The sequence below is a fragment of the Onthophagus taurus genome, chromosome 1 (assembly GCF_036711975.1).
Source record: "Onthophagus taurus isolate NC chromosome 1, IU_Otau_3.0, whole genome shotgun sequence".
NCBI classification, from domain to species: domain Eukaryota; kingdom Metazoa; phylum Arthropoda; class Insecta; order Coleoptera; family Scarabaeidae; genus Onthophagus; species Onthophagus taurus.
Window position 1 is genome coordinate 42,418,674 of NC_091966.1, and position 16,230 is coordinate 42,434,903.

The window sequence follows — 16,230 nt, forward strand, 5'->3', positions numbered from 1 at the left end:
AAAAATTAAGGTTGGTATTAATATTTAAAAATTAAATTGCTATCTTCATTGTTGCTAACTTCGTGTTTAATGTTTTTTTATTCTAACTTTTTTGTTTTTTGAGATAAGTGCGTCATCTTTGGACTCATTTTATCGGTTTTTTTAATAAAGAATACATCATGTAAGAACACCATGAAATTATTCACTTATCTATTATATGATAACTAACTTCAGGTTTAAAATGCCAACCTCAATTTTGACATATTTGTCTTCTTCATTAAAAATCCTTTAAAATGAATACAAGCACGACATATTTATCTTTAATATTAATGAAGTTATGGTCAACTTCCGGTTAAGAATGTCAACGTCAATTTTGACATATTTGTAAGCGTCGTGAAAAATCCTTTAAAATGAGTCCAAACATGATACGTTTATTTCGAATATTACTCGAGATATAAGCAACTTCCGGTTTGAAATGCCAATGTCATTTTGACATATTCTTAATTTTTGTAAAATGTCTTAATATTTGTTACAAAAACAAAAATATAATAAAAAAAAATCAAAAATTAAGGTTGGTATTAATATTTAAAAATTAAATTGCTATCTTCATTGTTGCTAACTTCGTATTTAATATTTTTTATTCTAACTTTTTTGTCTTTTGAGATAAGTGCGTCATCTTTGGACTCATTTTAAAGGTTTTTTTAATAAAGAATACATCATGTAAGAACACCATGAAATTGTTCACTTATCTGTTATATAATAACTAACTTCAGGTTTAAAATGCCAACCTCAATTTTGACATATTTGTCTTCTTCATTAAAAATCCTTTAAAATGAATACAAACACGACATATTTATCTTCAATATTAATGAAGTTATGATCAACTTCCGGTTAAGAATGTCAACGTCAATTTTGACATATTTGTAATCGTCGTGAAAAGTCCTTTAAAATGAGTCCAAACATGATACGTTTAATTCCAATATTACGCGAGATATAAGCAACTTCCGGTTTGAAATGTCAATGTCATTTTGACATATTCTTAATTTTTGTAAAATGTCTTAATATTTGTTACAAAAACAAAAATATAATAAAAAAAATCAAAAATTAAGGTTGGTATTAATATTTAAAAATTAAATTGCTATCTTCATTGTTGCTAACTTCGGGTTTAATGTTTTTTATGCTAACTTTTTTGTTTTTTGAGATAAGTGCGTCATCTTTGGACTCATTTTAACGTTTTTTTTTAATAAAGAATGCATCATGTAATAACACCATGAAATTGTTCACTTATCTATTATACAGCCTGATTCAGAGTAAGCGCCTTATTTTTTTTTAGCCACACTGTGGGTACTACTTTCAAAATATTTGGCAGTAATATGTTTTAGGACACTCTCTACACGATGGTGATATCATATTTTCAATTGGACGAATTATTTCAAAATGGCGACTGTCAACTTTTTTTTTTTATTATTGAGATCTTAAAAGCATTCTTTTTACGACAGTATTTTGTTTTTCTTAATAATTCATTTCTTTCCCCATCCAAAAGGAACCTTATATTTTAATCTATACTCTGTTTTTAAACCAGGAGGAGTATTTTAAATTTGTCACCAGATTGACCTTGCACGTGATTGGTTGTATACGAGGAAGGTTCACACACAGGCAATTTTGAATTTTGATTTTGAATTTGAAGGTTAGGTAATTGATAATTCGACAGTTTCGTGTCATTATTGTATATTTTGTGTTCTTAAACCCTTTTTTATTATATTTTGAAATAAATATACTCATAACTTCAATATTAATTTGTATGTATAGTGTTGACGATAACAAACGAAAATAAATACAATAATAAGTAAATAAATAAATAATAATTATTAATTTAAATTTACCGCCAAAATATCTAGTGATATTTTCTGGTGATTTTTTCCAGTGTAAATCTGACTTTCGCGTTTACTCCTCCTGGTTTAAAAACAGAGTATAGTTCTCATATATATACTATCTCCTATATCGCTGACTCCCATCTAAGCAATGAGTGGCGAGCGTTTCCATCAAAAGCAGACGGAATGATATATGTTTTATCTTTTTCGTGGCCCCATGTCGTGAAGGTGCTTGCACGAATCGTAAATTTTAAAGAGTTTGAAGTGTTTCGCGCGTATTTTATGCAGCTTTGAAATGCAATTATTGTAGATAATTGACTTTAATTATAAATTATCGTAGATGCATCAAATAAATTAGAATATAATATGTACTTTTGTGTGAAATTGACGTTGAATATTGCTTTAAATATCAACTTTATGTAGGTTGTTCATTAAACATTATATTCTTTAAAATTAAATTAATACATATATACATAGTAATTATTAAAAATGTGTACCAAAATATAGTTATTAATTTTTAACATAATTTGTGAGCATACGCCCTTTAATGAAGTTGTTACATTAATGTAATAACTAATTAAAGATATAAAATATGTACTTAGGGTACTTACTATTTAATGTACATAATATTCTATCATAAAATTTTCATCATATCGATGTAATTATTAATTAAATTTTTAAGAAAAATGTTTCAAGAATAGGAGGGCTTTGAATTCTTTTTTATTACACTGAGATCTTTCCTTCTACCTGCTCAACCAATTTTTAGGCCCCAAAAATATCTCCCTTACTCTTTTTCCTTTTTATTTTACTTTTAACAAATTTTCTTCACTTTCTTAACAAATAATAATTACATTTTAAATTGCTTAGTCCTAAAATATGTTAATAATTATGTTATTATACACATCAAACCTATAATATACGTAACTAAATATTTAGATTTTAGGTTATGTTTATGTCAAACATTTATTTGGTGTTTTATAAACATCAAGGTCATCAGCTGCTATTAATTTTTAATTTACCGTCCAATAAGATAAAAGCGTACTCACCACGTGTTCACGCATGTCTCTTGAGTAGACGGGGGCACGACAGAGACAGATATATATATATCTGCACTCTAGTGTTTACACTCTTTTGCTGCCTTAGTCAGCGATATAGAAGATAGTATATATATGATAGTTCTAGTGCAAGTGTTAGTTCTAGTTTTAATTGTTATTCAGCGCTAAGTTGTATATTTTTAAGTTTCGGGTTTAGCCCTGTGTCTTCAGACGCTGAATGTTAGGTAAGGTTAGTTTTGTTTACAAACATTAATTATACCATGAAGTTTTCTTTGGCAATTAGTAATGGCAATTATAGCGTGAAGTTTTCTTTTGTAATGTCAATTATAGCGTGAAGGAATGTTCGGTAAGGTTAGTTTTGTTTACAAACATTAATTATACCATGAAGTTTTCTTTGGAAATTAGTAATGGCAATTATAGCGTGAAGTTTTCTTTTGTAATGTCAATTATAGCGTGAAGGAATGTTAGGTAAGGTTAGTTTTGTTTACAAACATTAATTATACCATGAAGTATTCTTTGGCAATTTGTAATGGCAATTATAGCGTGAAGTTTTCTTTTGTAATGTCAATTATAGCGTGAAGGAATGTTAAGTAAGGTTAGTTTTGTTTACAAACATTAATTATACCTTGAAGTTTTCTTTGGCAATTATACTCTGTTTTTAAACCAGGAGGAGTATTTTAAATTTGTCACCAGATTGACCTTGCACGTGATTGGTTGAATGCGAGGAAGGTTCACACACAGGCAATTTTGAATTTGAAGGTTAGGTTATTGACAATTCGACAGTTTCGTGTCATTATTGTAAATTTTGTGTTCTTAAACCCTTCTTTATTATATTTTGAAATAAATACACTCATAACTTCAATGTTAATTTGTATGTTTAGTGTTGACGATAACAAACGAAAATAAATACAATAATAAGTAAATAAATAAATAATAACAATTATTAATTTAAATTTACCGCCAAAATATCTAGTGATATTTTCTGGTGATTCTTCCTAGTGTAAATCTGACTTACGCGTTTACTCCTCCTGGTTTAAAAACAGAGTATAGTAGCGCATGAATGTTTTACACTCGATGTTATTTTTGTCAAAATAAATAAATAAGTAGATGTTTATTACTTACAAAATAAAGTTTAATTGTTTCTTTTGTGTCTAGCGCTACTTGATATTTGGACAAAAATAACATCGAGTGTAAAACATTCATGCGCTACTAGATTAAAATGTGTGCTTTTTGATGGGGAAAGAAATGAATTTTTAAGAAAAACAAAATACTATCGTATAAAGAATGTTTTTAGGACCTCAATAATAAAAAAAAAATTTTGGCATTCCATTAAAAAAAAAAGTTGACAGTCGCCATTTTGAAATAATTCTTCCAATTGAAAATGTGGCATCACCATGGTGTAGAGAATGACCCAAAACATATTACTGCCAAATATTTTGAAAGTAGTACCCATAGTGTGGCTAAGAAAAAATAAGGCGCTTACTCTGAATCAGGCTGTATAATAACTAACTTCAGGTTTAAAATGTCAACCTCAATTTTGACATATTTGTCATCTTCATTAAAAATCCTTTAAAATGAATACAAACACGACATATTTATCTTCAATATTAATGAAGTTATGGTCAACTTCCGGTTAAGAATGTCAACGTCAATTTTGACATATTGAAAAATCCTCGTCATGAAAAATCCTTTAAAATGAGTCTAAACATGATACTAATAATATTACTCGAGATATAAGCAACTTCTGATTTGAAATGATTTTGACATATTCTTAATTTTTATAAAATGTCTTAATATTTGTTATAAAACAAAAATATAATAAAAAAAAAATCAAAAATTAAGGTTGGTATTAATATTTAAAAATTAAATTGCTATCTTCATTGTTGCTAACTTCGGGTTTAATGTTTTTTATTCTAACTTTTTTGTTTTTTGAGATAAGTGCGTCATCTTTGGACTCATTTTAACGGTTTTTTTAACAAAGAATACATCATGTAATAACACCATAAAATTGTTCACTTATCTATTATACAGTGCGTTTCAAAAGTAACGGATAAATTCGATAAAATTATTATAAACAATTTATGAAAAAATCGCTGAAACGGGTCTAAAGATTTAAATTTGTTGCAATTTTTTGGTGTATATTTTAAATTTTTTCCGCCATTTTTAAACGAGTTATGACGTCATCGAAGTTTTTTTTAAATGGAACACCCCATTTTTTATATCGGAATTTGAAAGAGAATTTTTTCTGAATTATGTGCAATAAATATTAATATCGGTTACATAAGAAAATTTTCGAGAAAAATTAATTGAAAGTTTTATTATTTCTCATTCATTTGATATAGAAAATAGCAGTAGCAGTGCGTAACCATAGCAACCAATTGTTTTGATTTGACATTTTCAAGTGTCAAAATTCTATTTGAATTGAATTATTTATTTAAATTAATTATTATTACTATTGTACTTGAGATACAAAAGTAGCAATAGCTTGTTGCATCAAACGCATTAAAAAATTGTTATCTTCATTGTTGCTAACTTCGGGTTGAATGTTTTTTTATTCAAACTTTTTTGTTTTTTGAGATAAGTGCGTCATCTTTGGACTCAGTTTAAAGGTTTTTTTAATAAAAAATACATCGTGTAAGAACACCATGAAGTTGTCCACTTGTCTATTATATGATAACTAACTTCAAGTTTAAAATGTCAACCTCAATTTTGACATATTTATAATCTTCATTAAAAATCCTTTAAAATGAGTACAAACACGACATATTTATTTTCAATATTAATGAAGTTATGGTCAACTTTCGGTTAAGAATGTCAACGTCAATTTTGACATATTTGTAATCGTCGTGAAAAATTGTTTAAAATGAGTCCAAACATGATACGTTTAAATCCAATATTACTCGAGATATAAGCAACTTCCGGTTTGAAATGTCAATGTCATTTTGACATATTCTTAATTTTTATAAAATGTCTTAATATTTGTTACAAAAACAAAAATATAATAAAAAAAAATCAAAAATTAAGGTTGGTATTAATATTTAAAAATTAAATTGCTATCTTCATTGTTGCCAGCTTCGGGTTTAATGTTTTTTTATTCTAACTTTTTTGTTTTTAGAGATAAGTGCGTCATCTTTGGACTCATTTTAAAGGTTTTTTTAATAAAGAATACATCATGTAAGAACACCATGAAATTGTTCACTTATCTATTATATAACTAACTTCAGGTTTAAAATGTCAACCTCAATTTTGACATATTTGTATATCGTCGTAAAAAATCCTTTAAATGAGTCTAAACATGATACGTTTAATTCCAATATTACTCGAGATATAAGCAACTTCCGGTTTGAAATGTCAATGTCATTTTGACATATTCTTAATTTTTATAAAATGTGTTAAAATTTGTCACAAAAACGGAAATATAACAAAAAAAATCAAAAATTAAGGTTGGTATTAATATTTAAAAATTAAATTGCTATCTTCATTGTTGCTAACTTCGTATTTAATGTTTTTTATTCTAACTTTTTTGTTTTTTGAGATAAGTGCGTCATCTTTGGACTCATTTTAAAGGTTTTTTAATAAAGATGTCAAATATGTCAAAATTGACGTTGACGTTTCAAACCGGAAGTGATAGAATTTCCATTAATATTAAAGTTAAATATGTCGAGTTTGGACTCATTTTAAAGGATTTTTTATGATGTTGACAAATATGTCAAAATTAAAAGTTGAAAGTTCGAACTTTTTGGTTTTTTGAGATAAATGCCTCAAGTTTGGACTAACTTTAAAGGTTGAACTAAAATTAGAGGTAACACTAGCAACTTTCGGATTTTGCCGTGCATTTTTTAAGAAAAGGTTTGACGTTTCGGATGCCATGTTGCAACCTTCTTCAGAAGCTGGTTCGAAGTGACTTAGTTTAGTTGTGAAAAACAAAAGTATGATGCAAATCAGATTTAAAATCGTATAACGTGATTGACGCTTAGCTTTATGCTTTAAAACAAATAGTATTTTAGGTCTTTCGGTATTCTGCATTTTTTCTAAGATAAGTTACACCTTTATCTACCAAACAGCATGAAAATCTCTAAAAACGATAAAATGTCGCTTAGTCAAGTCTTAGTGATGTATAACGCGGGTCCAATCAACAAAGCAAATTTTGTCGCTCGTTTTACTTCTCTCAATAGTGAACACTTCCATTTTTATACATACTAAACAATCCTCATCAGGACTTTATGACAAAGAATCTCTTCGGATTTACCAACTTAATATAGAAGGAATTAGCTTCGCTAATTATCAACATCTTTCAAAAATCCTTCGAGAGAACTACATAGACGTTTCTATCATTGAGACAGAGATAGCAAGCGATAGATCGGAACTAGAGATAAGGTACATATTATCATAATCGTGGCTGCGCTACTATTTAACGCATATAACGAGATGAGAGCTGAAGGAGTTTCCGGTTAGCCAACACTGTCCAATGCTATTCGAGGTTAGAATGCAAATACTAATACTACGGTCCATCCCACGATCTAGATGGAACTTCAGGAAAGCGAATTTGTGGGATTTCTCTGAAGAGCTTCACAAGATAATAAGACGAATCGAAGATCATGAAAGCAGTTATAACGAAGAAAATGCCAAGAAAGAATACCAAGTCTTGAGCTATATCCAGTCTACTTGGACTCTGGGGACTCAGCAATGAAAAATGTTGGGCGAAAGTCCGATAGCATGGTATTTATGTTGATAAAAGCAGCACATAGAGACATGAAAACAATGTACAATCAAAATTCGAAGTATACAGCTCGCAGTCGCTTAAAGAACGCAGCCACCGTGGCGAATTCAAACTATCGATATTGTTATGAGGAGTAACACAGGCCTTGCTTTTAAGGGTCGATCACATGGAAAAGTCGAGAGTAACCTTAGCCTTGTGTGCGGGAACTGAGTTCTTTTGGACTGTCCAAGTGCGTCCATTGCAGTGAGACTAGCTCCAAGGAAATACCTCCTTAATCAAAATCTCATCAAGGTAGTTTTTGGGAGTTAATCCCCTTTCTGGAAATGTACCGATCACGCTCATTCAGAAGTTCACAACATTTTTGGCTTTTATCTGTTCCATCAACATTTTTACATCATAATGCTACGAAGCCCCAAACGATGTTTGACGGTCCTGTGCACAGATTCACAGCTGATATTCAGCTCCTTAGCAATTTTTCTGACTCCTCTTGGAATTTTGGCGTACTTGTCCCGGACACGCTTGGCAATGGTAGGAGTCACAATCCTCAATGCTACCAGTCATAAGCTCAGAGCTCCTCGCAACCCATAACTTACGAAGGAGGTTAAAAAATCACTTAAAACCTTGTGGCAAAATGTATCTATCAGCTCTCAGTTTTCAAAATAATTTACAATAAATGAGCTAAGAAGGGCTCTGAAATATATTAAATGAGCTGAGATGCACTCTGAATTTCTTGATCATCTTGGACGAAAATGCTTTCGGTGATTAGGTAAGTTAGTTGTTCAAAGTAATAGCCATCTTAAAACTGAATAAACCTCTGGAGTAGACCAAAAGTTATCGTCCTATCGCATTATTAAGTTGCTGCTATAAGATTTTCAAGACTTAGCTTAAATAGGATTGATCCCAAAGTCTCGGAAATTGTATCCATCGAACAAATTGGTTTCAGAATACAAAGAAGCAGCATCGATCAGGTGTTTAGCAGACTTTCAAAGATACCTCAAAACATCCAAAGATATCCGTACAATGATATAAACTCATACGAATCGTGCCATGCCAGATCATTATAAAACTTATCGGCAACATGCTATCAGTCAGATACTTATGCGTAACACTGAGAAACAAAATGAGCAAACAGAAAAAAACTAAACAACGGACTCTCGCAGAGCTCAGTTCTTCTTGCGCCCCTTCTACGATTGATACAAGGAAAATGTTCTTACAAAAACTAGGCATGTCACTTATTCAACCAGATATAAATCGAAGAGTATCAAATATGTGGAGTTGACCTCTTGGACAAACTCATTCAAGAGTATAGTTGCCACAGAACTACTAGAAAATGGCTATTTTTATTGTTTATGAGTTGACATGGCGGCATAAAATTCCATTATTTGGAATAAAAAAATACTGTTGGGCTGGAAATGTTTCTGCCAAAATAATGAAATAGATGAAAAGGGAATACCAAATAAGATACCGGTGTCCCGACACGATGTCATTAATGTCGAGGAAGTGACTTAAGTCATTCCATAAAATGTGATACCTGTACTAAATTTGAGTTTACTGTATGTAGTACAAAAATAGTAAATGTTATTTGTACACACTGTAAACAAGATAAAAATGAAGAATAACAAGAAGCATTTTTATAATATGTCTTATAAAGAATATGTGAGTTCCTTTTGTTGGCCACCATGCATGAGTGTAAACTGATCCGTTATACAAGGGTTAACCTATACACATATCTATACAGGGTGTTCAGAAATTGGCGGATAATCTACACGTAGCGACATTCGTCGTTCGATTTTAAAGCGAAAATCTTAATTGTAAAATGTTGTACCATGCTTCATTCGTCTTCATGAGGTTCTCAAAGTTCGTATAAGTTGTGCATAAATAATCATTAATATTCAATATCTGTTGATAAATAAGCTGTAATTTAGAATAAAAAGAATGTTAAAAACTAGTGTTTTTGTAAAAGTTATTTTCTTTAACTTTAAAGTTCGTTTTTAACATTTTTTCATTAACATATCTTCATGAAAAACACATTTGGCAACATAGTAGAACAACATTTTAATATTAAGATTTTCGATTCAGAGTCGATCGTAGAATGTTTAGATTATCCGCCAATTTCTAAACACCCTGTATAGCCCAACATAAATGGATTAAGACTACTGAAAACATCATCTCTATCCAAAAAAAGGCAGAAGTCAACATCTTCTTTTTAAATAATAAAATGGCATCCAAGAGACTCAAGGTCAATTTTAATAACATAACACTACAGCACCAAGATATCTCCCAAATAGGTAGGCGTCACCTTGGACTGTCTTTTAAAAAGCATCTAGAGAGCACATTTGCGAAAATCCGAACTCGCAATAACATCAATAAAGACGTTGCGGCTCTACATGGAATGCCGCAGCAACCACACTGCGATGTCCTGTCTTGTCACTGGTTTATTCTGCTGCAGAATACTGTAGAAGAAAATCGAAATTTAACTAAATTCGACTATGAGAACAATATTAGGAAGACCAGCTTATTTTAATAAGAATCGCCTCAGAACCCTTCCATTATATCTTGCTGAGAAACTGGCTAAAAACCACTGCAACATCAATTTTGTTGATTTAGGAAAAAGACTGGAACGCAAAGTACCAGCAAGAATAAACCAACAGATCTTCCCAAATCTAAAATCAAAAGGATTTAGTAATCTACAGAGTATGTACAGGGTGGGCAAATTTGGGTGTTATTATAGGCTATCTCAGAAACTATAAGAGATACGAAAAAAGTAGGAGCCATGTCCCGGTTTCTTTTTTCGAGACTAACCCAATCCCGCAAACACCAAACCTCTATCTTCTTTTGTTTTTAAGTTATAGCCAAAAAGTAAAATTTTCGTGATTTCAAAAAATGCTCATATTTCGTTTATTTGTGAAATTAGAGAAATGAGGTTGATACGTTCTTAAGACACTTTTTTAAGTAGAATATACTGCCGTTGAAAAATTTTAAAAATATTTGATAATTTTTGAGATACAACACAAAGTTGTATTTTTTTAAATACAAACTATACTTGATTATGATGTTAATGAAAAGAGCATATTTTTAGCTTTCCAATGATGTATCGCATGTATGGTGCATTTGCAATAAGCGTTAATTTTCAATTCCAAAATAGTAAGCGCTAAAGTTCAAAATTTTGATTATAGTAGGCGGGTTCGGACAGTAATTACTACCTAATTGCTGTATGGTTTTGCACAAATATGACAGCAAGTTGGTCTTGTACCATTAAGCTAAGTGTCCACTTGCGAGAAATGCTCTCCAGAGAAGCTATCGAGAGTATATTTTCTGGTGGACACGCATCTGAGAGTAACTATCAGAGAGTCCCCACAAACTTTCGGAGAGTAAACACGTTGAGATTTGTACTCAAGTGGACACGCCCAATTTATCTATCGTGAGAGTAACTGTCAAAAACCAAACAAGGTTCGAATTTTGCTGCGAGTAGCTGCGAGTTTTCTCAATATAACACGTTTAAAGATAACACCTAAAAGAAAATAGTCCCAAGAAGAAATATTTGAATTAATTGAAGTGTATGAAGAAAATTCAATTCTTTGGAATATCACATCTAATGAACACAGAAATCGGGAAGCGAAGGATGCAATTTTAACAAGTATTGGACAGAAATTTAAACGGGATTTGTACCATTAGTAATAGTAACTTCTGACAACATAATTTGATGTTCTGACAGTAAAATTAAGTCTTCTGCTAAAAGTATTTGATTTTTAGTAGTAGTGTATAGTCTTCTGTAAGAAGGATGTGCTTCATTTGCAATATCTAGTTTTTCACTAGCAATACTTAGTCTTTTGCCAGCAATATATAGTCTTCTACCAACAGTATTTCGTCTTCTGGTAGTAGTGTGCAGTCTTCTGTAAGAAGAATCTGCTTCATTTGCAACATCTAGTCTTTCATTAGTAGTACTTAGTCTTCTGCCAGCAATATCTAGTCTCTTACAGCAATTGAGGCGTTTAAGTTTATATTTTCTAATAATTTTCCAAAATACTGCCAAACCACTATTAAGCTATCACGTGTACGACAATAAACTTATAGTTTGCATTTATAAGTGCCATTAAAGCAATCGAGTTCACTTTTTTGTGAATCCAGTATGCCAAATAACTAATAATTTGACAACGAATGTTGATATTTGTTGACACCCAGCTCTAATCTACGCCAAAATCCAATCCAAATCCAATCTAATGATCAAAATGATTTCACCCAACAGCTTCTTTTTATTTTTTCAGTTTGTTTTTTTTTTTTTGCAATTTTGTTTACATTCATGTTATGCACTGAAAGAAAATAAATTTTACTTTCCATAGCACGGACACATTTCACTAGTGGACACGGTCCTGAGAGAACTGTCTGAGAGGAAGCTCTCGGAAGTTTTATAGATGCTCTCGGAAAGCTAAAACAGTCTCAAGTGGACACAGAGTTGAAAGTAGATATCGAGAGTTACTTTCAGAAGTTTCTCTCAAGTGGACACCTAGCTTTATGCAGGATAAAGTTGGTTTTGTACCAACGATTAAAAACTTTGAATAGTTGATTTAAATTTCTCAGTGTCTTATCCCTGACTTTGTTCACCAATAAAAATGATTTAGTAGATAAAGTTTGTTTATTAAAAATACAAGAAACGTATTAATTAATGAATAATTAAATATGAACAACAACTTCAGGAAGTAAACAGTCACAGACTATGTCATCTTCTTCTACTAAACTTACTGGTTGTAAGGTTAGAACAGTTGGGTATCAATGAATGAAATCTTCGGTAGTATCTTACCAGTTTTCCCCAACCATGCGATTTAGAAGTTTTTTCATATTAGCAACCTTTTCTTTTGAAATTGGGTGAGATAGAGGAAGATTAGGGATCATAAACTGAGCAGTGGACTTTCCATTGAAACGATGTTTATATGGGATATGGAGCCTTATCTATCATTTTCAAAGAATCATTTTTTAATTTTATCGCTTTATGTATTTAAAAATAATGAGGAATTTTTAAGCGGGAAACTCGTTTCGAAAAATTCATGAACGAAATGATCAGTAAACTCACGTTACTATAGTAACTAAGTGGCATTTAACGTTTTCCTCGCCTACTATAATTAAAATTTTGAATATTAATCTTTAATATTTTAGAATTAAAAAATAACGCTTATTTTCCCCAAATACACCATGCGTGCAATACATCATTGGAAAGCTAAAAATATGCTCTTTTCAGTAAAACCATAATCTACTATAGTTTGTATTTAAAAAAATACAACTTTGTGTTGTATCTCAAAAATCATCAAATATTTTTAAAATTTTTCAACGGCAGTATATTCTACTTAAAAAGTGTCTTAAGAACGTATCAACCTCATTCCTCTAATTTCAAAAATAAACGAAATATGAGCATTTTTTGAAATTACGAAAATTTGACTTTTTGACTATAACTAAAAAACAAAAGAAGATAGAGGTTTGGTGTTTGCGGGATTGGGTTAGTCTCGAAAAAAGAGACCGGGACATGGCACCTACTTTTTTCGTATCTCTTATAGTTTCTGAGATAGCCTATAATAACACCCAAATTTGCCCACCCTGTACAGTGTGTTAATTAAGTATCGTACCCGACGTCATCATTGCAAGTATGCAACCAATATCACAGTACTGGTATTGCAATACGCAAATCGTGTATTATAAAATAAATACTGTGATATTGGTTGCATAGTTGCAATGATGACGTCGGGTTCGATAATTAATTAACACACTGTAGATGTAGAATGTAGTGGTTCTGGTTTATGTCTAGGCATCTTTCTGCCATGACATTGAGTGCAAACAGTCCTTTATGGAATCCAAATTATGTGTTGCTTTACATCCAGAGAGAAGCAGAACGAGCGACATTGCCAAATTGTTGCAACACACTTATCAATCAACCTCAATTTTTTTTGTTATGAAACTTAAATGCATAAGAATTCAACCAGAAACCAAAAAAATTTTTTTCTGAAAGTAAAAAACAATTTAATTTAATTATTAAAGGTAATTGGATCCATAATTGATAAGATGAAAGAAACAAATCCTTTATTCTCAAATCTCTATCGAGAGTTATTTTACGGAGGAAGTTATTATGACGGATTAAAAATAAGTAAACCAGAAGAATACGATCTCGATTTACTTATGAGTATTCCAAAATATGCCAAACCGGAACTTTCGCCATCCGATTTACACGGATTTGTTAAACTAAAATTAACAGAGTTGGAGAAATTTAAACAGCAACCAGAATATAAATCTTATTATACGTAAATTATTTAATATTCGTTCTTTACGATTAAAAACGTTTTTAATTACTTTTTCTTTTAGTGATTTGCCTAAACTTCTTGATGACGAAAATTATTTAGATACGGATCGCGTAAAAAAATGGATGCATAGTGTAATAACAAAAACGATGAATAAATATGAAAAACGCGGAGATCAATACAAATTTATTTGCGAAACATCGCAATTCGAAAATACAACTTTTTACGTAATAAAAATTCAAAAATTTCAATTTAAATTAACATTTAAATTTTGTAATCGTTTCTAGATTAAGGTTGTAACGGGAGGACCCGCTTTTACTTTACAAATTAATAATGAAGATATGAAAATGGATGTTGATTTGGTTCCGTGTTTCGTTTTCGATAATAATTGGCCAATTCATTGTAATATTAAACCAAATTCAACATCTTCCGTAAGATTTTTATCATCAACGATTTTTTTTTTTAAATTAACATTTATATTTTAGCCAACATATTTTATTGTGCCAAAGAAACCTTACACTAACCCTAATGATGGTTTAATCGGCCGTTGTTGGAGAATGTCTTTTCAAATACAAGAAAGAGAATTAATTAGAAACAAACAATCGCTTAAACCAGCTTTGAAATTGTTAAAAAAACTTCGAGATCAATTAAATCACGTTTATATGTCTAGTTATTTTTTAAAAACTATTTTTTTATTAGAAATTGGTAATAATAAACGCGACTCAACATTTTGGACTTCGCATGTTAGCACTACATTCATGGAGGTAACCTTTTAAAGTTTATCTTTAACATGTTACGTTTTTTTATTTTATAGATGTTGAAAGTGTATCATTCTTATTTAACTCAGAAAAGAATTCCTTACTATTGGGACGAAACCTACAACATGATCGGCCACATAAAACCTATAATCATAGAAAATTACGCCAACAAAGTGGGAAATATTATTAAAAAAATCGATAACGGCGCTGCAGATCCGTTAAGCGTTGCTAAATTTTTTTGTAAATCACCTCTTTAATTGCGTACTTTTAATTACGATTGAATCTTTTTAGTGGATCAACAAGAGATGAATCATTTAACAGAATATTTTTCTGCGTTTAAAGAAAAATCGCCAGAACGTGCTTTGAGTAAATCTGAAGTAAGCGAATTAAGTTTTCGTAATGACTCTGATGTTTTAAGATCAAACTCTACCAAAGAAAATGAAGTCGAAACCCAACAGCAATTAAAAGATATAAACGAAAAATTAAATGTAATGATTAAATTGCAACAATCACTAATGACTACGATGTGTGATTTAAGTGATAGGGTAAAATGTATTGAAATTAAAATAAATTCGACTGTTTAAAATAGAAGTTAATTAAGTTATTTATAAAAGTGGCAACTATATTTGTATGTTATGACTTATTGAAATTACCATTTTTTTAGATTAACAATAAATTCTTCATTGTTCTTAATATTTTATTTATTTCATGAAAACCATTATGTTATTGTTGTCTATATGTTTAATATAACATTTTACATTATTTAATAACATTTATTTTGTAAAAGTTGTAAAATGAAATTAAGGACGAAGTGTTACAAGTTTACAGGTAAAAATTTAAGAGCACTCTCTTTTAATAAAAGAAATATTAAGAAACTTGGGAAAAATTCCGGAATCAATGTGAGATGACCCAAAAAGCGCGTTAAAAATAAAAAGAAAGTGACTAACACTAGATTAACTTCAGTTATAAAACTTCTTTTATATGATAAATAACTTCAAGTTTAAAATGTCAACCTCAATTTTGTCATATTTGTAATCTTCATTAAAAATCCTTTAAAATGAGTACAAACACGACATATTTATCTTCAATATTAATGGAGTTATGGTCAACTTCCGGTTAAAAATGTCAACGTCAATTTTGACATATTTGTAATCGTCGTGAAAAATCTTTTAAAATGATCCAAACATGATACATTTAATTCCAATATTACTCGAGATATAAGCAACTTCCGGTTTGAAATGTCAATGTCATTTTGACATATTCTTAATTTTTATAAAATGTCTTAATATTTGTCACAAAAACACAAATATAATAGAAAAAAAATCAAAAATTAAGGTTGGTATTAATATTTAAAAATTAAATTGCTATCTTCATTGTTGCCAACTTCGAGTTTAACGCTTTTTATTCTATTTTTTTTTTGTTTTTTGAGATAAGTGCGTCTTGTTTGGACTCATTTTAAAGGGTTTTTTAAATAAAGAATACATCATATAAGAACACCATGAAGTTGTGCACTTGTCTATTATATGATAACTAACTTCAGGTTTAAAATGTCAACCTCAATTTTGA

General features: G+C 30.2%; 1 protein-coding gene across 2 annotated transcripts in view; it reads left to right on the forward strand.

Moving 5' to 3' along the window:
* The window catches only part of LOC111420128 (cyclic GMP-AMP synthase-like receptor), a 41,383-nt gene extending 26,026 nt beyond the window's left edge, over positions 1-15,357 (forward strand). The window contains exons 3-9 of one of the 2 annotated variants that reach the window (XM_023053045.2): positions 13,650-13,909; positions 13,971-14,133; positions 14,194-14,337; positions 14,392-14,670; positions 14,721-14,904; positions 14,956-15,030; positions 15,083-15,223. In XM_023053045.2, coding sequence (XP_022908813.2) covers positions 13,650-13,909; positions 13,971-14,133; positions 14,194-14,337; positions 14,392-14,670; positions 14,721-14,904; positions 14,956-15,030; positions 15,083-15,129 — 1,152 coding nt within the window. In that variant the 3' untranslated portion in view covers positions 15,130-15,223. Of the gene's footprint in view, positions 1-13,649; positions 13,910-13,970; positions 14,134-14,193; positions 14,338-14,391; positions 14,671-14,720; positions 14,905-14,955 lie in introns of both variants that reach the window. The other variant, XM_023053044.2, reaches the window with a different exon arrangement.
* Positions 15,358-16,230: the final 873 nt, after the last annotated feature.